At 34.2% G+C, this 24,652-nt stretch overlaps 1 protein-coding gene and 1 long non-coding RNA gene across 6 annotated transcripts in view; one reads left to right on the forward strand and one right to left on the reverse strand.

Annotated features, from left to right (window-relative positions):
- Positions 1-18: 18 nt before the first annotated feature.
- Positions 19-8,804, forward strand: LOC132702551 (uncharacterized). The gene is made up of 3 exons (XR_009618897.1): positions 19-146; positions 253-645; positions 7,946-8,804. It is a non-coding gene; the product is annotated as an uncharacterized LOC132702551 (long non-coding RNA).
- Positions 866-24,652, reverse strand: part of LOC132702550 (receptor expression-enhancing protein 1) — a 43,254-nt gene continuing 19,467 nt past the window's right edge. For 2 of the 5 annotated variants that reach the window (XM_060671255.1, XM_060671256.1), the window contains exons 3-9: positions 22,250-22,326; positions 21,593-21,713; positions 20,546-20,647; positions 8,815-9,076; positions 5,740-5,891; positions 3,553-4,521; positions 866-1,955 (exon numbers count right to left, since the gene is read on the reverse strand). In XM_060671255.1, coding sequence (XP_060527238.1) covers positions 3,574-4,521; positions 5,740-5,891; positions 8,815-9,076; positions 20,546-20,647; positions 21,593-21,713; positions 22,250-22,326 — 1,662 coding nt within the window. In that variant the 3' untranslated portion in view covers positions 866-1,955; positions 3,553-3,573. The remainder of the gene's footprint in view (positions 1,956-3,552; positions 4,522-5,739; positions 5,892-8,814; positions 9,077-20,545; positions 20,648-21,592; positions 21,714-22,249; positions 22,327-24,652) is intronic. The other 3 variants (XM_060671257.1, XM_060671258.1, XM_060671259.1) reach the window with 3 other exon arrangements.

Consider the following 24,652-nt stretch of genomic DNA (forward strand, 5'->3'; position numbering starts at 1 on the left):
GAATTGTTGCTATTCAAAATGTTACGTCATTACAATATTGACGTCAGACGAATGGCTAGTTGGAGAATCCGTCACAAAATATAAAATGGGTTCACAACCCTAACCTAAAAAATGGGCGTCCATAGACTAAACACCAAACGTTATCGGTAGGTTGTGAGTAAAGAACAGTTTTTTTACTGCTTCTTTCTAGCTTTTTAAGAAACGTGGCGTGGCGTGGTTACTGGATTATAGCAATTTTTTATATTTTTTTAGATGAACGAAAATCAAAATGATACTTGGTTAATTATTACTTCATTTGACAGTGACAACAAGAAACGATAGCTTAACTATCCACTTTTTCTAAGCACCGCGTTGATGTTATTAACGCATGACGTATTACGGTAAACTGAATCTTAATCTGATTTGATATTAAATATTTTTAGAAATGTTAATCAATCAACCTTATGTTGTTCGTTCATAGTAAAATATAATTATTATAGAATTAAAACTTCTTTTATAACTGATGTATTACTTTTGCAGACCTCTATGTAACCAAAAACAATGCATGGCAATGTGTGTGTCTGTGTGTAAGTGCAATAATATAGTTGCAAGAATCATTTGCCAGTCGTAACTTGTAAAAGAATCAATTGCATAAGGATTGCTTATGTAAGTATCTCTCCATGTGGTAAATGCCTCTGCTAAGTATAGCAAATTCAATGATTCATTGGATATCTTGATATTGTATTTCGCAATTTGAAATTTATGGGCCTCTTTTGGAAACGGTAAACTACTATTATCCATTTTATTAAAAACAATCAATTGGTGTAGAGGGTGCTTTACCAGTACTTTCAAAGTGTTGTTTCAGTGGGGATTTAATAACACAAAACACACTCTTTTATTTATTAAAAATCTTAAAACATAACTTGAGCTGCGATTTAAAATTCAGTGTTAACTTTGTCCATGCCGCAATTTTTGGGTCAGCTAAAAGTGAACCAAATTTTTAAACTTATGAACAATAATTCGCCATAAATTTGCAATAGAAGTCTTCAATTAGGTAACAATAACGAGTTTAATTATAACAAATCGAGAACGGTATTAGTGGGAATTCCATCCCTTAATATACTAAACATTACGACCAGTATCAATCACATATTTATCTACTAATTATCTGGCAACATCATCACAGTACATAAATATAATGTCTGTTTAAAAGTCGGTAATAAAAAATCTATAGAAAACAGTCAAACCATCAAATTAGACATACAGGGATGGCTAAGATTCAATGTTTTTTGGAGGGTCTCTGTATTTTTGACAGAGACATAAATAACAGTCCAGTGGTCCAGAGTGTTTGAGCTACGATAGAGTTTTGAAAATTTGCCTTTCAGAAGGTATGTATGATAAACCAAATTATGTTTTTGTGCGGAAAGAACAACCAAGTATCATTAGGCCGTTAATATAATACATAAAAATTTGACAGATATCAAGTCACGTCAATTTATTTTCAATTCTATCGGAGCTACTCTACTACTAGAAATCATGATATGAAACGAAAAGGAAATGGGTCTTAGGCACATAGAAAAGCAAACTTTGACTTTTACATAATTAAAAGGATAAGCAAAAGGACTATACTGTTATCTCTGCGGGAAATGGCGAAAACTTCAAAAATACAACGAATTTGAGCCCCCCTTACAATAATAAACTAGACAGTGAAAGTGTAAACTTCAAAAACAACAGTTAATTGTAATAATTACATAATTATTATAAAACACACATATAAAATAAACTCCTCCGCTCTGTCTATTAGTTGATTGATCACCATGTGATAACTATTGGGATAGCGTTAATTAATAGACGGGAACGATAATGCAACAGTGATGGTTTAAACTCAAAGGAGGGACATAAGCTTTTTTACCAAGTCCCTACAACGTTCTTTTCTTCGTTTTCTTAACACGCGGCAATGTGGCACTCGCTTGGTCCTAAAAACAAAGAAATATGTTAGAAACGCATGAAATTAGAAAAACGGTCAAATAATTGGTAATGAAGTATTAATAGATGAAGTTATTTGTGCGAAGTGAATCAATTTATATTCGTGACATTCCTAAAGAAGGCATCTTCTGCGCATGTCCCCAAATTTCATACACTAACCTGCACTTTGCGCCATAATCTTTCTAATCATCAGAGATATTAATTATTAGCATGGGCAAGGCATCTATACTAAATAGCTATATGGGGTTATATTTCTTTGAAGTATAGGTAAGAAGTATTTATTAAAAATTTAAGGAATTATATTATTATTTTATATTTCCTTTATGCGGAAGCGGTTTTCGATTAAGTAGAAGTAGCAATTTTGAAGACAGTACCAAATAATTTTAACACACAGTGGCGCATCATATTTTGCTACATAATAAATTTATCGAAACTAAAATCTATTTAGGTTTGGTTTTAAGAAAATGTATTTATTTTATTTACTGTATCTTCTGACCGACTTTTTGGATTTCAATTTGGGCTTGTTTCACAGAAAAATGACAGTGTTTTCAAATGCCATTGGTAATTCATATAGCTTCCTATAAAATTGCCAATTCACAATAATAACAGTTTTTTTTTATTTAAATCGCGTGGTATATAAACTTTTAATATCGTAATCGGAAAGTACATTAAATTTACAAAGAAAACACTAAGTCCGCAGTTCTTCTTAGCATTTTTAACGGTTTTTGAAAACACTCGAATTTCTCTTTCAAACAAGCCTAAGCTTATTGAAATCAGAAAAGTTTTTATAAAGATGCAGGGCTTCCCCCATTCTTATTAAGGTGGCTAAGCCAATGATCTTATCCTTTTTCAATTTTATGTCCAGGATTTCCTCAAGCTCATTTTAGTAATAATTTCTCTCCTGGAGCTCTACATCCAGGGGTTTTTCATTAGCATAGTAGGACTTAGAATAGGTGCTAAAACAATACTAAAAATAACAAAAGTTAATTGCCATTAGTTTTCACAAAGAAAACACTAAAATGCTAGCGTTAAAAGAAAAACACAATTTAGGATTAAATAGCCGGATAATGCAATAAAGCATGGCTGATATCGGGGATACTTTTTTAGAGCTTATTCATCACTTGTAGCCTGCTCTTTGGTAAGAGAGCAAGCAGTAAAGAATCCTGCTGAATTTAAAAATGATACAAACGTATTTAAAATTTGTTTGGAACCATTTGCACCAAAACCTGCAATAATAAAAAATTAACTTGCAAAACAGTAATATTGAAAATTAAAATGGAAGAGCGTTAAATGCGACTTTTTTCCTAAACTCCTACGTACTACATACCCGGTCCTAGAAATTTAAAGAAAAAGTAAATCAGCAAACAATGGTTTCGAAGGGCAAATGACCATCTGACAAAGTTCCCTTTCTTGGTTGTCCAGGAGATTTAATAAATGATAAGAGATATAAAATTGTCAAGCAAGTTACTATTCGTGTATAGTATTTCCAAATTGATCGATTACCAGGCTGATTTAATCCGAGCAAAACGTGAAATGTTATAAGAGTTAAACAATTAAAAACGTATGAACATTCCAACAAACTCCTGCCTGCTTTTTTAATCATTCACACTAATCGATATCTTCGTCTACGTATCTCCTAATAATTTTGATTCTTCTGCGATGCAAAGGTGAATCGCTTGAATTTTGTATCGACATCTGACTGACCGGTCTCGATAGGCTTTCGCTGAGGACGACATTAGTCTCTGTCCTACCTACGTCGATGGCGCTTTTGGAGTGACTCTTCGTATCGTGCAGGTTTTTCCCTTGAAAAAAGTCACTCCAAGAATGCCGCTTCGCTATCAACTTATCGGGTATGTTAAGGTGAGTCAGTTTCTTCGGAAAGCGGAGCATCTTGCTTAAGGAATTACCCCCACTCGTGGATGGCCCGGGGCTTTTGCTCCTGCTCCGGCTTTTCCTTCTAGTGTTTGGCGAACGCAGGAAAACCTCTTTGTCGATGCTCTCGTTACTTTTGTTTAAACTCCGGACGATACCCGGCTGTAGCACCAATTTCGCTTTGATCGCACTCGGCGACGGTTGAGGGGGAGGCGGGGCAGCCCTTTTGTTATACCTTCCTCCCCTTGTTTCCGTTCGATTGGCTTGATTACTAATCATTTCGGTTTCTTGCACTGTGAAAGTCTGCGTGGTTTTAAGGTCGGTAATTTCTTTCGTTTTCGTTTGAATTATTTTCGACAAGTGTTCCTTCTCTGGAAATCGATCCGCGTTGACGTCATCGACGCGCGAAACGGGAGCTTCGTCATTTCGAGGTTTTAGTTCAGACCTCTTGTCATGCGCAGAGGAGACAGGCGTTGTATTGGTTAGATCCGAATTGGATAAAAGATTACCGCATGCTGTTGTTACAATACTACAGTTATTTCGCGTTTCGACTTCCAATGCATTACCATGCACGGACAGGTTACCGCCGGCACTATCAAAGAATTCGTTCTCACTGGCTGAGGAGCTGGTCCGGTCGTCGAGGAATATAATGTTCGTGTCGAATTCTTCGTTTTCGTCGCTCTCCTAAAGATAACCGAATAAAATCGTCTCAAACGATCACTAACTTTACATTACATCTAGCGTTATCATTGTTAATGACATAAAAAATGGTATTTTTTCAATTACTCGTAAGCTTTAGAGCCCTGCTTGCTTTTGATTCCTTTTTACATACCAGACTAATAGCTAGATAGCATTAAAATAATAATATTCAAACTTATTCAAACTCTCTTTCTCTTCACTTACACACTACCAGCCCACCTCTCTTTTCTCACGGTACGTCTATAACTCTTTCGTTGTTGCATTTCCTCACACTCTCTCTACATATGTTCAATGGTTTCGTTCTCTTGCCTCCATACTGTGTGCACAAATACTTATTTTTCTCCTTTAATTTCCACATCTGAACATGCCATCACCAATTTTATCTCCTTTACCCTACTAAGGGTGAGATTGATACTTGAAGCTTCCTCGACCAAGGAAGAGAACAGAATGTGAGATCATTAATAATCAAGGTTTGAGGAAAGACTATAGCCGGCTAAGTACATTCTTTAACTCTGGTCTTCAAGTGTAACAAGAGACAGTACCTAGTGTTTAATTATGAACCTGCAGAAACCTAACCGAATATGGCAATATCCCCAGATATGGAGCAGAAATCTGCGTTTGATTTGTCAAGCAAATCCAGCACATTTTCATATTAAAGCACTTCAGACAGAAGCAAAAAGAGAAAGTGTTTAAACATCAAATTTTCAATACAATACAAAAGAAAGATTAAAAAATGTGTTAGGTTTGATAGGGTGGAAATATACATATAAGTTCGTTTTATAGTGCTAGCAGTGAAATAGTGAAGGATACGAAAAATAACTCAGGTTTCACCAATGACTAATTTCTTATTGCATTAATTAATTATTATTACATAATTATTATGAAATCCCTCCCCCCAACTTTCAGGTGACCCCTCTCCTAACCCATTACTCCCGTTAGTCTTTATCCCATCCGCTCCGGAGATCCATTCTTTATTCTGTATCTCATTCTTCCCCAGTCATTTCTTATCTTGTGCTTTCTTATTTGTGTGAAGCATTTCATTCACTCTATTAAGCGAGTTCAATTCAGTGTTCATTTGAGACATTTGCTTTTAAAGCTTGTATTAACTTGTATTCAGTACACTCACACTTGCATACTCAGACACGACGATGAAGAAGGATAATGAATAGTAATCAGAAGAACAATGGTTAATTCGGTACTTACATCACTCGCTACAGCGGATTTCTTTGGCATGTTGGACCTGGTCACTCTGGTTGGGCGAGTTCTGGTCAGCGAGCTGGTCCGTTGGAGACCTTCGCGGGCCTGCAGTTTGAGCGGTTGTCCTGTGCCGCTTAAGCACTCTCCGCTAGAGTAACCTTAAAGAGAATGCGATTTTTATAACCCGCTTTAAGTTGTATTGCAGCCATTTTCACAGTAAAAAGTTTTTGATAAATTAATAAACAAGGTGGGCCAATCAAGATGGGAACATTACAGCCCTATTTGTTCGAGAAATTTGCCATTTGCTTGATTTCGACTTACTCTATTTTTATAACTATACACCTGACCTTTTTCCTTATTTGATCTGTCTAAACCATTAACTGCAATTCTTCCGAAAACTGGATGGGAAGTATGCTGGTATTGCATGTACAAGGTGGCCGGGTTTTTTTTATTTCGTAATAGATTGAGTGCAAAAGTTGTTTTCAGTAAAATGATTTTTTTTTTGTATTATTTCAATTGTTCAATTATATGCAGGGTGGTGAAATAAACTTGTATTTCTTAAACAAAACACGTTATATTTTATTATATTTTTAAATACCCCTTTAAAAGACGAATCCAACGATACACAAGGTGTTTTTGAATGTCAATAATTAAGGGGACGATTTCTGGGCTTATTTTAAAAAGAAAACCTCATATGAACATACGCCCTAAGTTTTGAGATACGGGGTGGTAAAGTTTTTAAAAATAAAATATATTTTTTTAATACCTGGAATACCACTTTAGATATTTTATTCAAATTTGGAAGACATGTACACACATACACATCAAGAGGCATTATTTGGTGTACCCCAGTGGCGCCCGTGCGGGATTTCACCTGTCCATTTTGGCAGACATTTATGGTAAGCCACTGATTTCTCTTAAAATAAAAATTATTCTTACAATCTCCACTCATTTCTAAAGAAATTTAATTTCTTTTTGTTTTTTTAATCCGAAGTATCTTGTCGAACTTCAAAGTTACAGCAAACATCGGTAAACATCAAAATTTGCAAAAAAAATAGCGCTGTCGAATGATATTTTTTCAAATATCTCACGTCCTGTATAATTGACGAAACCTGAAACTCTCACGACACGGTTTACGATACTGTTCAAATAAAATTATCCCATCTTTAACGGTTTTCATTTATCGCCAATAATTTAGCCACAAAAACGGATTTTTTTAGGATATTTTAGTTTTTTTGTCCATAAACGACACACCCTATATATGACACAATCATTGTTCGAAGTAGAGGTTATAGCCCTGGATTTTCAACGCGTCCTGGTTCAAGAGTTTTTTGAAAATAGTAAATGGTTTTTGAGAAAATAAGTTTTTTCTCAAACCATGCAGTGCGCCGTAATAATCAATGACGTCATGGCGTCTTGACAGCCCCCGGAATAGCGATTTCAATATGGATTTTTTCAAATATCCCGAGCAGCGTATGTGATAGACGAAAAACGAAATACAAAAATTGTAGCTCTTGATGCGGCCTATGACACCGTTTGAACCAATTAGCCATATTTTTTACGATTTTTGATATGCGGCTAATAATTTACTCTGTAAAAAAAACAATTTTCTAGGTCTTTTAGATTTTTGCGTATAATTTGAAAACCCTGTATATAATCGAAAAAATTCCTGAAATAAATGTTATTGCACTGGATCTTCTGCGTCTGCCGGTTAAAGAATTTTGCCAATCGGATGAACGATTATGGAGGAAAAGATATTTTTCTGGAAGCTAAAGTTACCAAAAAAAAATTCAAATATATTTAAAAAATACTTGGTAATATTTGATTACGCCCAATTTCTACAGTTTAAATGTGGACACCGACTTTTAATTCTCTACTAAATTTAGGACACTTAACACATTTCTCATTTAACACGGAATATCGGGAACACCCTGTACAATAGGTGAAAACCTTAAATACAAAAGTTTTTGCTATCTATGCGGGCTATATCGCAATATAAAAGAAAGTGAGATCTGAATCATAGTCTTTCCAGTCTTTCAATTTTCAATAACACGGAGACCGATTTTTCAGTATTTGCGAATTTGTGGCGCACCCTGTAATAAAAGTTTATAGAGCTGCTTCTCCTGGTTCAAGAATTTTTTTGGTCTCGTAAATAGTTTTTGAAAAATTGTTTTTTGTAGACCCTTACACGCGCGATTTTTTATTTTTTTAGAATACTTCCCGGGTCCCCAGCCATCCCATTTTCAATAGGTTCCGTCACGAGGCAAAGCTGCATATATGTGCCAAATATGAAGTCGATTACTTCAATTTTCGGACACTTATCGTATTTCATAGCAAGGTCCAAAAAACAATAGAAAATTACGAAAAAAAGATGGATACCGGCATCGGATCAGGGCCATTTCTTACAAGCTTATGTGCCTCGTGGAGGGTTAAAAAGGAGGCGAATTTCAATTTTCTAGCTCCAACGGTTCGAAAGTTATTCAGGAAAAACCAAAAGACGAGAACGGAGAACGGACAAACAGACAAACAAAATTTTTTTTTCGACGGTGATTATTTCTGTACCAACGGCGATCCCATAGGACTTACCGTTACCGAGATATAAAATTTTTATACGAGCGCAGATACTTTCGAAAAATTCGATTTCATCGATTTTCGAAAGTAACCAGAGCGCTTTGCTAATACAATCATACCAGATAGACGAACATTTTCAATTGTATATAGAAGGTTGACTGAAACAGATATTTTCTCAAAAGTTAAGACGCAAAAATCGGCCCCCAATTATTCCATTCCATAAGAAGACACCATGCGTACACTTACATTAGAAAAATTCTATGCTAGCACTAGTTCAGTCTAGAAGTTAGACATTGTGATATACGTATTTAAACAAATCCAGAAAATTATTTCTACTATTTTTATTATTTCATACCAAATTTTGTATACAAATGTACCCTTATTTGTATATTCCTTTTGAGTTTGGTTTTTTCTGACGTATAAAATATTCGCTAAATCTAATTAAACGGCCGGAAGTATAGTTATTGTTTCCCATAACCGATCGACGAAATTGCCGGTGGGACATATTACCTGAACTTATGTCTTCGGTGGACCTGACGGAGCCAATCCTGTCGTCCCCAATGACCCTGGCAGTCATGTCGACCTCCTGGAAGTATACGCCAGCGGAAGAAGCGGAACTGGACCGATGCGGGCTCCGGCCGTTGTGACGCCTGCGCAGTAGCCTGGGATCAGCCACTATGACGTCATCGGTCTCGTCACGACCGTCGGCGGGATCGCTGAGGTCGCTCAGGCTGTAGCTCTTTTTTATTTGGCTAACAATACCGCCGCCGCCCTGCGAATCGGTGAGTGCACACTAAATAAATTAATGGCGATGCGGTTGGGCGAGCGCCGTTTCGAAAAAATTAAAATTTTACGCTCCAGATGTACAAATTGCTACAACGTAGGCCGATGATATTGCTGATCAAATAATGATTGACCCAAATGTGTCCGACTCGAAAGTGGGTGGTTTGAAAAACGCGCGTTAAAAGTTAAAATCGACTTTTTTGCCATTGATGTGACATTTATTGAAATATCAATAATATTTTGGGAGCAAAGAAAATTAATATACACATAGACGGCGTCAGTTGTAACCTAGTGCCCCAGATTGATAAACACTCCGAAAATTAACAGAGTAATGTAATTTGTAATTTTGTATTTTTTTAAAATTGCCCATTTGCCTAAACATTAAATTAAGATTATATAAAAAAAGTGGGAATTACTGGAAACTTTTTTTTGTCAATTTATTAAAGTGAGGGAAATGGCGATAATTCAATTTTAGAAATATTAAGTTGTATTGACTTCTTAATTCATTGAATGCGAAAATTAGCACACAACATTCAATTACTTATTTTTAGCACGCACGCGTTATGCAAAATAAATTATCAAAATTAATCAAGACTTTAGTGTTACAAACACGCGACGAAGACATATTATTTGTTTAAAAATAAAACCTGTAGGCACCCAATTGTAAAAACCTGATCTTACAATGAAAAACAAACATTTTTGTATGTAAATTTTTCTTCCCGAATCTTCCTCTCATCTGAGTTAATATTGCCCCGATATAATTCAGGCACTTAAGAAAGTGTCAGTGAAAAACGATATTATACAATATACTTACCTGATCTTAATTAAAAAAAAAACTGAAAAATATATATTTGTTCAAAATCATCGCCAAGGTTTATTTGCCATATTGTAATATAAATATACCGGGTGTGAAAATATGTATTAAGTAAATCTACCAAGAGAAAACGCTGAACATTATTTCTGAAATGACCACCAGAGGGAGACTTGTTATCTTGAATTTTAGAAATATAATAATAATAGTAATAATAATAATAATATATTTATTTAAATCTTCAAAGGTATTCAAAGGTACTACACACTATTCCGAAGTTGAATTTGTCTCAGTTTTTTAAAGTAGATTTGAAATTCAAGATAGCGCAATTATTGACGGTTATTTCAGAAACACGAATTTTTTTTTCAAAATTCTAAGACCCCTTAATACTTGTGTATTTGGTTGCCTTTACCGGGACATCCGATACTAACGAACAATATAAAAAATTAATTCGAACACTCCCAAATTTATTACGAAATTAACAAATAAAGATGTTATCTAAAAATAAAAACCTCCCAATCTGATCTTAACCTTCTACATAAATATTGTATAAACCAAAAGCTCGTTCTTAGCATTCAAAAGTGTAAAATTTTATTCTCTCGATTAGCTCCGCACACAGTTCCTGGGTTCATAGTTCTTGTTGCAAAAGTCTTGAAATTGGTAGGGCAATATTAATTATCAGTCCCATAACGCAATTAAACTTTAAGCTGACGGCACGTTTGTTTTAATATTATCAATAATATCATTAATCATTTCTTGTTCATCACTTTGGTTCCCATATTTATAGACCTACTTATAACACAGTTACATATAACAGTTATTTATTTATTATACTATATAAACTTATATTTATATATTATACTTTTATGGTAGGATTAGTTGTTGAAATATTTTTTTTGAGGCTGCTATAGCACCTGCATAGACATGTTCTTGTAGGGAGGAGATATCACGGCGATTTAACTCATTGATTGCTTATATATATTGAATGCATCTTTTTTTCCCTATTGGGTTAATAAAAGTTTAATTATATTATATTAAATATATTTTTTTAATATCTGTAACACCACTTTAGATGTTTTGATGAAATTTGGCGCTCATGTACTATGTGTCGAGAGACATTATTTAGTATACCACATTTTTACAAAAATTTTACCTATCTATTTTGGCACACGTTGATGCAGAGAAGAGGTTTTTATTTTTTGAAGAGGTTATATTTTAGAAAACTTTGCCAGCCTGTATCTCAAAAGTTAAGACGTTTAGGACTTATGTTTATATGAAGTTTTCTTTTTAAAATTGACCCGAAAATCGCCCCCCTAATTATTAAAATTCAATTAAGAAAACACCCTGTATATTTATAGGTATAAATAGTTTATGCGCATTCAACTAAAAGCACAATGCACAAAAAATAGTGAGATCTTGGCAATAACAAATATCGAAACTCGTACGGCAAAAAAAAGAAATCTCTTGCGAGTTGATGTCGATACCGAAGAATTGGGGCGCCCTGTATAGTCCAAAAATAAATAATCTACAAATTCCTTAAATAGAAAGAACTTTTTGTAGCTGTTACAGGATGTGAGAAAAATATATGGGTCCACCTTATGTGAAACCCCCTGTACCTGCAATTGTAATAAAAATTGTAATCTTGTGCTACCTCATTCGCTTCAGAAATGTTTAACAGGTAGCCTATTTTGCTAAGAAGTATAAGTAAATAAAAAGTTTACACTTACCCTCCTCATATCCGCCAAACTTTTAGGTTATGGTGCAGCAGTTAATACATGCAGAGCATTAAAGTGCCAAAATAAATCTAAGAAGCGAATGAAATGAAAGTGATCCGAAGTCGCCTCCAAATTACAACGAATAAGTACGAAACTATTTTTATTGAGAACGAACCATACAAAAATGCATTACAAGGCACTAATGTCACAGCTTAAAGTTACACTAAAATCGAATCGCTTATTTTAAAACACACGCAATAAATCTAAATTATACTAAAAACCTCAACTAAACAGACTAAATTTCTTTTATTAAATAAAATCCCATTAACTAAAATCCGCAGTGATGTTGGTGGCCGACTAAAAAAAAATCATCCAAATTAAAAATCGCTCATATCGTCGGCCATGTCGTCGGTTCTGGTCTGCCGGGTCGCTCGTTTGCCGCCAACATTGGTCGCTTTTTTAGCTCTTCCTTTCTTTTTGGCCGGCTTGGCCTCGAGCGGCATCAGAAATGGCTCCTCGTCATCGGAAAATTGAATCTCCACCAAGTTATTTTTCAACTCCAAACTTTCCGGAACTGTGGAATCGCTATCGGTAGGCGTTTCGTTGCTATCGGTTCTATCGTCCGTCGGCGAATTCTCTTGAGCATTACTTTGCATCACGGTAGCTATTAAAGTCTCATTCTTTATAGACTGCAAGGAAGCAAAAATATATGACTACGAATGGCGGCAGTCCTGACAAATCGATCGGATCGAAAATAATCGACTGGATCTCAAAGCTCTAAAGTTTATTTGGAAATCTCTCAAAGTCGTTAAATAAACCGTACTAACTAATTTAATAATAATTGAGAATTTAACAATGTAGATGTTAATACAAAAAACTCGTCGCTTCAAAAACAGGTTGCAGTTGTTCCACTGCCACCTGACAAAAAAAGTCTACGAAGACCACATTGATAATTACACAAAATTTGCGATTCAGTTACTACTCACTATAGACAATGGAACCTTGGCAAGAAGACAGTGCTTCTTTAATAAGTAGAAAGTTGCCATACGGCTGCATTTTACTGAAGACAAAATTGTTTGCTAGCTAAGATAACACTTACAAAAGATAAAGCAGTAGAATCTTGATGAGACGTGGATTACTGAGGGTTTAAATTGATACAGCACGATTGCTATTGTTCTGCTGCGGTCGATCGATGCCGTTGCCTAGTCAACTGGCGAATATCTTTCTCTCTCTTTTGGTTGATTTTTAATATTTTGTAACGTACTATTTTGATATCTCCAGGTAATTTGTACCAATACGGCTCATAAAAGGGGAAGTGCTTCGGGTTATTGTGATAGTGTGCCATTCTGAACTTAGGTTCACTCTACTGAAAAACTATAGTGAATCTATTCAAATATCGCGGCTAATTAAATCGAATCGAACCCATATAGACTCAAATAATATCAGAAAAAGACATTTTTGAAAAAAACTTGATGCATCCAACTTGCTGATGTTTCACAAATCATGATGTTGGCTTCTTTGCAACTTAACTTAATGGAAACAAGTTTGCAATCTACTGTGTGATTGTTTATATATGGTTATATGGTTGGGGGGGGGGGTTCTAAAGACGGGGCACGTTTAGCTCACTAATACTTCTCAAAAATAAAAACCCTAATTGATATCAAAAAGAGAGTTTATAAAAGCTGAGTGCTCACAAATGAGTCAGGAGATAAATATCTATATAAACAATACAACAAAGAGCTTAAAAAAACCCTAAAAGGAAACTAACAGCATTAATGTGATTCATAAAGAAGACGAAGTTGAGTGAAAGGAAACCGATTTAAATAAAACTATAATACTATTTACAAATCTTCTGGATTCCTCCTACCAATCAACCTGTCGACTTCTTCAGAGCTCGACTGAAACTAACCTGCATTCCACTTTGTAAATGCTTATAAGGGGTGTTTTTTTTTCGATGTATAGAACTTTAAGTTGCAATAAAACAACGATGGATCATTCGATTGACATGAATTTTATTTATCCGAAAGATAATCTTGTGGCATTACATTTTAAATATGATTTCTGGCATATGACCGCCACGGCTGGCGCGTCCAATCTGGACGTTCAATTTTCGATGACTTTTTCCAACATTTGTGGCCGTATATCGGCAATAACACGGCGAATGTTGTCTTCCAAATGGTCAAGCGTTTGTGGCTTATCCGCATAGACCAATGACTTTACATAGCCCCACAGATAGCAGTCTAGCGGTGTTAAATCACAAGATCTTCGAGGCCAATTCACAGGTCCAAAGTATAAAATTAGTCGATCACCAAACGGGTCTTTCAATAAATCGATTGCGGCACGAGCTGTGTGACATGTTACGCCGTCTTGTTGAAACTACATCTCGTGGGCATCATGGTTATTCAATTCAGGAATGAAAGAGTTAGTAATCATAGCTCTATATCAATCACCATTGACTGTAACGTTCTGGCCATCATCGTTTTTGAAGAAGTACGGACCAATGATTCCACCAGCCCATAAAGCGCACCAAACAGTCAGTTTTTCTGGATGTAACGGTGTTTCGACATACACTTGAGGATTAGCTTCGCTCCAAATGCGGCAGTTTTGTGTGTTGACGTAGCCATTCAACCAGAAGTGCGCTTCATCACTAAACAAAATTCTCTTATGAAAATCGGGAACAACGGCAATCTCGTTTTGATCGTTTGGCTTCAATTCTTGCACGAGTTGGATTTTGTAAGCACGTAAACCAAGATCCTTCCGCAAAATCTTCCATAAAGTGGACGGACACAGATCCAATTCCTGTGCTCGATGGCGGATGGACTCATTCCGGTCTTCCTCAATGCTACGCTCTACAGCAGCAATAGCTTCTTCTGTACGCACCGTACGGCGTCTCTGGGGATGCGAGTTATCAATAAGAGTAAACGTGGTGAACCATTATTTTTTAAATAAAATTGCACTATTTGCAAGCGTTGTTCAGGCGTGATGAATTGTAAAACCAAACTGAGAATAAAAGCTGTTAGATCGGTCGCCATCTTGAACAGTAATGCTAACTTAAAGTTCTATACATCGAAAAAAAACACCCATTATATTGTTTGGGGGGGCTGAGCTAAAGGAGGGCCATGAACATTGTCTCGGTTGACCGGTTCCCATATTGATGAAACTTAAGTCGTGGTTGAGACTGTTTGGTTGTTTCTATCGATTCTCCGATCATTTTTGAGTAGAAGAATTGGCTACATGAAAGAATTTAGTTTAGTTTAGATATTGAGAGATACTTAGACAAATGGCAAATCAGTTTTAAACATTATATTTCTTAATTTTTCAAAGAAACTTCCACAGGCCACTGTAACACTTTTTACAAAACTTCTGGACTCCTTCTGCGTCAAGGTCAGTTTAGCTTTTAAGAAGCCACAAGGATAACTGGCGACACGTTAGCAAGCTCGACTCAACATAAACCGAGGCATGCGCAATCCAGAGCTTTGTAAAAAGTAATATATTTCTTAAGAATTTTTGACATGTGGTCGGTGATGCAGGGATTTCCTTTGGTGGTGGTGAAGTGTACTAAGTAATTAATATCTTAATTCTCCAAAGTAGCAATTATTAAACGAAAGAACAGATGTTACATGTTCAGTGATTCGAGTTGAAATAGTTTTACGAAGTTTTAAAAAATGGAGTTGATAACCGATGATTTTTGGATGGTGATGTGGCTAAGCCTGAGGTGTGTGCGTAGATTTTCTATAAGGCTGGGTGTGCCAATTCGCTGAAGATTTGATCATATAGTTTTTTGACCCTCCTCTGTAGATTTACCGATTTTCAATACCGCAGAGTTGTAGCATGTATCTCAAACTGGCGACAACTTTGATTTTTTAGATGGGACTATAACTTTCTGATGTTTTTTGTAAAATACAGAGGAAACTCCGGATAACAAAATGCTGTACAACGTAAAACTGTATTACGAACAAAATTTGTTGTATTATTAGGTCTCCATAAGAAGCTATATATTAATCCACTCTGAACAACGAATTTCTCACTCTGTATACCGAAAGAATAAATGGCACATCAGCTAACAAAGTATTGAATGTAAGCCGACTAATAATTAATAGAGTTTCTTACCTTTTTAGAATTCGTTACCCTAATAAACTAATTACCGAGAACCTGGTCGTCCTAAGTATTTTTCTCGTAATAAGCGATTATGTTAATGCCTCTCTCGGACTTACACCGCCGACTGTATCCACAATTTCGAAGTGCAAAGAAAAAATCATTCATGGCGAAGCAGCAAGCAGTTCTAGTAAAAAACTAAGAAAGCCAAAATTCGAAGATTTGGATCGAGCAATGTTGCAGTGGTTACAACAGCAACGTCTTAAAAATATGTACCACTCTCTAGACGTAAAACAAAAACAGAAAAGTTTGCAAAACAGCTTCGCATTATCGATTTCAAGGCGTCGGAAAGATCTTTGGGGAAGTTCAAACAGAGACATTGTATACATTTTTAAGTGGTGCAGCCCGTGATATCGACAGAGACTTCACTAACAATTGGCTGGAGAAGACGTGGCCAAAACTAACAGAAGAGTACCCTGCTGACAACATTTTTAATTGTGACGAAACTGGTATTTTTAGAAAATTACGACCGCTAAAACTCTTAAATTTCGAAGCGAAAAGTGTGTGGATGGAAAACTTTCTAAAGAACGTATAATAGTGTTAGTAGCTGGCAATATGAGTTGAACATCAAGCATTTGCCGGTTGCTTACTAGCAAATCAAGTCTACTTGGATGACATCGCAATTTTTTAAGACGAGATACGGAAATGGGATGCAGAATTAAAGAAAAGAAAAATATTACTTCTCTTAGATAACTCCCTGCACATCCCCATACTCCAAATCTACCCAATATTGAATAGGCATTTTTTCCAACCAAAACAACCAGTATTTTACAGCCGATGAACCAGAGCGTAATAAAAACTCTTCAGAGTCGATACAGGAAAAAATTTTCTATTCATATGCTAGATGCATATTAGCAAAGCTTGGAAAGAAGTGACAGCAGAATCGATTCAACACTTCTATCGTCATTATCGAGACAGAATGCGAACAGGACTTGGAAGATGATCAGCCACTAAGCGAGTGGATAAAGCAGTTTCAAACAACAATTACGTTTACAACTGAGGAGTTGCAAGATTTCATGGTGATAGATCAGGATTGGTCCGCAACAGCAGACTTGACAGATGAAGCCATATTACAACAAGCAAGAAAGGATGAGGAAGAGCACCAAAAGAAGATGATGAAGAGTTGGTATGAGACCACAACCAACTATTCAACAAGCTTTATATTCAGTTAAGCTGTTAGACATTTTTTTTTATGTATTATTTCACATTAAATGTAGTTCTTAAATATTTATATAAAATGTTCCTAAGTAGATGTTAAAATATGTATATAAAATAATTAAATATTACTTATTATAGAACACGTGTGCGTATTGTTATTTTTCAAGTGCCTATAACGAAAAAAAAAGCGGTCCCTTCAATTTTGCTATATAGAGTTTCGACTGTACTTTCATAAATCTATAATTAGCAACTTTTGACATGTTGCTAATTTTTTTAATTTAAAACAGATTACATTGACAAAATGTTTTAATAACGAGATTTAAAAAGTGAAGAAAAATCAATTGAAATAAATTCAGAAGAAACCTTTTTTTATTACTTATGGAGTGTGAACGAATTAAGAGCTCTTTTACAAAATAAAGTTTTTATTCGAACAATTTTTTTCAGATTTGTCCGTGGCCGGTCGGGATACGCAAACAGGCGTACATGTTTGCAATAATTCAACCCGTACACACTCTTTAACTAATAACAAATTCCTTCGGAATTTCATTTGAATATCTTCAGTTCTTTTTTCTTTACTTTTCAAATTTCGTTAAACATTTTGTTTTTGCTTTTATTTCGAAAATTTTACCATTTATGTATAAAAATATGATATTTATATATGAATTAAAGGCGCTTTTAATTATCTACGAGAGTGTTTTATAATAAATATTTGAAAAAATAACTTCTTGCCAATTTTGTGTACGATGAAAAAAATCACCAGCAATAATATTTTACATTAAGGTCTGTTTCGGTAGAAAAATATGGAGAATAATATCTCGAAAAGTCAGAAACATGGGAAATATTTTACAAAAATGATTAAAATTGTCGCTACTTTTCGACACAAACGGCGACACTAAAAAATATTAGATTGATAGGGGAATACTCATTTAAAAAGTGACATGATACAATAAGAAATATTAACTATAATATTTTTTTTAGATATGATGCGAATTAAACATTATAATAATTATAATAATTAATAGCCCATAAGGCCCAAAGGATTTGTGACTAGAAAAAACACAAAATTCTTCTTCTTCTTCTTCTTGTCAATATTTTGGCTTTGCAACTAGGCAGTCTGCCAGCTCATTAGGGGAGTCCTCAGCTTGACGAGCAGAGCTCCTGGGAACTCTTATCTACTTTTACACTTAGATGTTTTATATTATTTACTTTGCTCAATAAAGAGTAAATTATTCGGTAAGGGAGTAATACAAACATATGGGGGGGAAGAGGGCATAGAGGTTGGATTTGTTGGAGATAATGGATTCTGAAAATATTAATGATAGATATAACGTTACAGTTTAATTTTATTAAAGTTTAAAAAGGAAATTATGATATCTGTAATCTTTTTATTGGGTTTAATTATTACAGCAGATATGTTAAGAGGGGCTTTGATGCCCAGCTTTATAAAAGAATTGTAGATATCAAGATCGGGTATCTCATTTATAGGCAACTGATTAATGAGATTAGCTCCGTTCTGTTTGAATTGATACTTCTTTTTGGTTCCACTGAAGTATTTTTTTTTTCATTGAATTTTATTTAGTTATATTAAAATTTAATTAAAACAAGGGTCGTCAAGATCCGTATAATTACTTAGGTTCATATAGTTAAGGATAAAGTTTTTAATTTCATGTTGTTTTTCTTCTGGTAAATTTAGGACTAGTTCCTTAATGGATCTATAAGTAGGGTTATCATCATATCGTTTTAAATTATATGTACTGGTCGAGGGTAAATTCAGAGGGATGTCTTGAGGGCCACTTTTACTTGAGGCATTAATTTCTTTGGTAGTTCTGGAATGTTGATTGTAGATTGGGTCGTCAAATATAGGGGAATTTGTAGCGTGTGTTCTTTCCGGTCTAGAATTAGGAAAGTAAATATTGTCGTCATGGGACTGTCTGTCATAGCTTTTGTGGATCAGTCTTTTTTTTTGTTTGGGTTCCCCTGAGACCGTTTGTTAGTAGGTTCTCTTAGTTTTGTTGGTGAAGTCTGCTAGCCGTCTTTGGGAAGGGGATATAATGTTCCTGTATGGGTAATTCTCATTCTTGTTAACCGTATTATTTCTTAAAGAAGGGAATTCGTTTGGTTGGTATGAAAATACTGCATTATTATTATTGTAGGTTTTAGCGCATAGTTTGTTGGCATCATAGAAGGTTAAGTTTTCGTACGTCGTACTGTCGTTTGAATTCGGGGCAGCTTTTCGAAGTAGTTCTGTGTTCATTTCTGCAAAAATGACATTTCTGGGTCTGCGCAATTAAAACATTTTTCCCTTCCTTTGCAATTTTTCCTGGTATGTCCGTAGAGTACGCATTTATAGCATTGAGTGACAGGGGGGATATAAACGTTTACCGGAAGGGGAAGGTCATAAAAGTAAATGTGTTTTGGTAGAAGAACCCCTCGAAATGTGAATAAGACAGTACCGGTTGGTTTATACTGAGTCTTGTTATCTACAATTATTTTAAGTCTTTTGGCTTGAATTATCTTTGCTGAAGATTTGCATATATTTTCAAAATTTTTTTCGATATCTTCATCTATATCTACGTTAATTACAATACCTTTACTTGTGACAAAATTAAATGGAATGAAGACCTTAAAACCTTTGTCTAAAATATGTTGGTTTTTTAGGAGATTGTTGGCTGCTTCATATCTAAAAAACTCTATCGCTATAGGGTTTTTACCTTTGTTATGAATTTTTTTAACGTCCTTGAGATGAAGGTTAAAAATTTCTCTTGCTATTTTAAGATTGTTAAATCTACCTATATTACGATCAGATTTCTCCGCGGATTCAATATAGACTATGAAGGGGCCAGCATCTTCGTGTTCGTACAAAATAATTTCCTTTTCAACTAGTTCATTAATGTGAGAGCCATCTCCTATAATTCTTTTAATTTGTTGGGGGGTGATATCCCCCCCAAAGACGTCCATTTGGACGATTCTCTTTAATGGATTGTAATTTGTACGCTGATTAGTTAGTTAATATAACTCACCGGTAAAATAGGAACACGAGTTAGTGGGAGAGAGAGAGAATTAAGAGCACTAACCTCTCTATCTGAACACCGAACCTGAACTGCCAACACCAAATTCAAAAAGATGTATAGTTGCTGTTCGACCGTTGTGTAATAAAAGAATAAGAAACAATAATATGTCATTTGATTTGTTTAATTTAACAATATATTCTGACGTTTTGCAATAACCCGTTGCCTTGATCTCTCACTTACCGGTTTTCAATATCGTAGATAGCTATGCAGGGATGAAATTAATCTAATTAGTACATGAACATGCTAATGTCGACTTTTACCAAATGAATATTACTGATTTCTGAAATTTTCCGATTTTTGATTTTCCTTTATCAGATAACTAACCAAAACTAAGCAAGACCTTCAAAAGTCATAGGATAAATAATTTGGTAAATATCGCCACTACCTCGTAAACACTGACACCGAAAGATAAACTAGGGCAAAAAAAAGAGGCATCAAAGAGTTTCCAAATAAACTTTAAACAAGCCTTTTGTGCTGAATGCGGTGTTAGGTTTATTAAAAAAAAAACAACAATCATGCGCAGCCGTCCTGATAATCGCAACCCTTACCTTTATAGCGGTCTGCATGAGCACTGTCACACCCTTGGACCCCAGATCGAGCACCTGCCGATAGCTTTGCACTTTGGCCCTTTCGATGTATTCATCGATTTCCTATAACAGAAAACGTGGCTTGAATGAAACTGTTGAGCCGATAAGAGCATCAACAAATCGACGACGAGTAACCCTGTTTGTCTTGTTATAGTTTTGCTCCTGAACTCTCTTTGTTTATCTACTTGTTGAAAACGATGCATAACTTGGGATTTTTTTATACAGAGTGTCCGAGTACCTGGGAGGGAAAGTGACCTTCTCTTGAGATCCAACTGAATCATAATAATGTTTTGAATACTCTTTTCTAGAAACTAAGAAATTGCTAAAACTGGCATTAAACTTGACGAAAGACCACGGTTTTAATGAACCCGCAATATGAATATGGCAGATCAAATGCATTTCAATACAGTTTAAACTGTAGTTGAAAAAACTAAAGATATAATAAGATTATTCCGGAATTCTTGGTTACCTGTGGAAGATACTTATGCTTAAGTCTTATCATTTCTGCCACATACCAAAACTTTTCAAAAATTTTATTTAAAAATGGTAATTTGCTACGTTGTATTGGGACAACATCGGCAATAACAACCTTAACAATCGAATGGTTTTCCAATCTATTGATTGATTTGATGCGGGTGCCAGTACCAGTAACGGTCTAGTAAAAATTGAATAAAGCCACCTCTAACTGAAGCAACAAATTTGCTTACAACATCAAGTCTTGCGCGGCGACCGAAAAAAATAAATAGAAATTATTTCCGACATAAGTTAGGTGTAGCTTTTTTCTGCTCCCCTGGCAATCTACGAAATAATATGTTGAAAATCAAAACTCAAGTTAAAAACCAACCTGAACAGATAAATTTCAATTTAGCTTTGTCCTACGTTTATTTACCGTCTTATGACGTCACCGAAGGTCGTCTTTTAAGATTTCCATGTGAGATTATTTTCACGAACCTAGTTGTTTAGAAACATAATACCTGTTCATAATAAGGAAATAAGGGGTTTGCTTACCTCTTCCCGTTTGCTCAGAGTAGGGTGGACGAATTTTCTATATAGGATACTGGAACCGTTTGTCGCGGGCGAAAGCAGCCATATCACAAGAAGTATTTTTATTTCGTAATAAAACGGGAACCTATAAACAAAATTAGGAACTGTATCCCGAGTGTCAGGAAAAATACCCTTAAATAAGATATCTGTAATGGTCAGTCCACCCTTAGAACATAAAAAGTAAAATTTTTTTTAATATCCGTACCTGAGGAGAACTAACACGTATTCCCTTATGAGCTCATATGAAATACTTGGAAATATTTACAGTAGATTGGTTAAACGATAGACAAGATGGACAAAACATCATGTTTGTATATTATATTCTAAATAGTAAAAAATAGTTGAGTGTGCGAGTGATATATAAGTGTAATACAACACACTGTTTTGACTTCTTTCCTTTCAATGGCATGCAAGTTTTAATGTGTAAATCTTACTTTTATATGTAATTACCTCTGGTGTTTGCAATGAGAGATTAAATAAAATATCAGTGTTTTCAGTGTCCCCTCTTCGAAAAACCTATTCATTATAATTTGACAGATATTGTTCATTTCTTTTTAATACTCTGACGCTGTTACATATCAGTTACCGTTATCTAATTCGATTCTATTGGTAAGTACTTACCAACTAAGGAATATATCTGTGAACGTTTCGGTGCAAGTGAAGAAAGCGAATACTATCCAGTACATCATCCATTTCACCTGTAACAAAAACGCAGGCCCTTGATAGTTACTTTTGAAAATTATCGACAAAAGTTGTTTTTCCCGAATGCATGTTAACACATTTTTGAATTCTATAGTAAATAAGGACATATTTTAGATAAACCTCAAAGCTTCTTAAAGTACTTTAATTTTTTCAAAATATGTCCTAAACCAAATCACTGAAACTATATACCGTGCGATAGATGGTCCAAGGTATGTTAGACTTTTATGGAGAATCGAAATAATTCTTGACTTAAACACAGATTCACTGCCCTCTTCTGATTATATCTGTTTAATACCCCCTCGAAACGGTTTCCTCAATTTTTTTCCTCTAAATTATGACTCTATTTGAACATATAGAAAACCGTTGTTATTCACAATTACTCTTTCAAGACGGACGCTAAAGTTTCAAAACTTTAGTTTATAATGTGCTCTACTTGATATGTACTCAAAAATAAATTAAAAAAGTAATTACGCAAATGTTAATTAATCACTAAAGATTATTCTACGAGTGTCCTCTACATATTTAGACAAAACTTAACTTTTTACTTGACTAAGCTATTTTGGTCTTTAGTTTCCATAATCCAAGAGTTTTGAGACCAATGAACCCTGTCTCGATACTTAGTTATAATAAAATAAAGCTCCATAAAAATATTTTTTTAAAGTTTATAAAAAAAAAAGATAATACACAGAACTCTCCCGCAACAATTTTGTCAAAAAAGTGAAGGAGTATTATTGAAATCATAGGAAAATTATTAAAATTCCTCTTTGTTCAACTTTGAGCACCGATATCTCGAGAACTGGGATCGAAATGGGCCGATGAAGACGTTTGTTCGCAACGTCATAGACTACGACTACAACACACTAAATTTTGTAAAAAATCTCAAGATTTTGGCATCAAACTTTGCCATCTGTCAAACATTTGAAACTATATTTGAGCAATTATTTCCAATACTTTATATATATATATATATATATATATATATATATATATATATATATATATATATATATATATATATATATATATATATATATATATATATATATATATATATATATATATATATATATATATATATATATATATATATATATATATATATATATATATATATATATATATATATATATATATATATATATATATATATATATATATATATATATATATATATATATATATATATATATATATATATATATATATATATATATATATATGAAAAGCGCACTAAATAGAAAAGTGTTAAACAATAACTAAATAATTTACAGAAAGCTGTGATTCTGTAACAAAATGTAACAAAATATAAGATAACAATGTTGCCATCTGTTATTATTAGAAGCGGCAACGTTTAGAATATATTAATTCGTTAGGGCAGACTCGAAAACTTGTGGTTAAATCTACCGATCAAAATTTTTGAAAAAATCTATTTTAAGTTCCTTAATATATAGCAAAACGAAAAAAATTTTGCATTTAACTCTTTTTTATGTCTTGGAAAATATCTTTCGGTTTATGTGGGTCGCCCTCTGGATGGCGGCGGCAGTCTAAAAATAATTTATCCATCCAGTTTATATTTATAGAACGTTTCGTTAAGGCACATTGCCCCTTGGGATATGTCACAAGTATATGTGCAAGCAAATTATGGCCGAACTGTCAATAAAAACTAAAAATTGTAACGTTACTCTTGAAACACATTTAATATTAATAATGTTTTGAGTATTCGAAATATTCGGATTTTAATAATCATAACAAATATTTTAAAATTCATTAGATGGAATTTGAAAACTTGATCTGGTTATCTGGGAATTCCAAGATAATGTTTGAGAAACAAATTGCCACTTAATAAAAAACGATTTTTGGTACTTTGATGCTGCCATGAGCAGATTGATGTTTAATGCTTGCATTACAGCTAGCGGTCTTTTTGCAACATTACTAGGAGTAAAATTTATTTTCCAAAAAAAAAAAATTCTGTGATATCACTGTAATATGTGCAAAATATACAAGCTGTTTGCTAATCGAATACCAATAATTAAAGGGGAGATTTTTGGGTCCATTTTAAATAGAAAACTTCATATCAACATATGTCCTAAACGTCTTGACTTTAAGATACCACTTTAGATAATTAATTAAATTAATAAAATTTGGCACACATTAACTATGTATCAAGACGCATTATTTAGTGTAAAACATTTTTTTTAAATACACCATTTATGGTATGCTACGATTTCTCTTAAAATAAAAATTATTCTTACAATCTCCAATCATTTCTAAAGAAACAAACGAGATCAAATCTGCTCATCAATGAATGCAAATGTCTTTTTT

Source organism: Cylas formicarius, unplaced genomic scaffold, assembly GCF_029955315.1.
Source record: "Cylas formicarius isolate icCylForm1 unplaced genomic scaffold, icCylForm1.1 PGA_scaffold_5__7_contigs__length_24384050, whole genome shotgun sequence".
Classification (NCBI taxonomy): domain Eukaryota; kingdom Metazoa; phylum Arthropoda; class Insecta; order Coleoptera; family Brentidae; genus Cylas; species Cylas formicarius.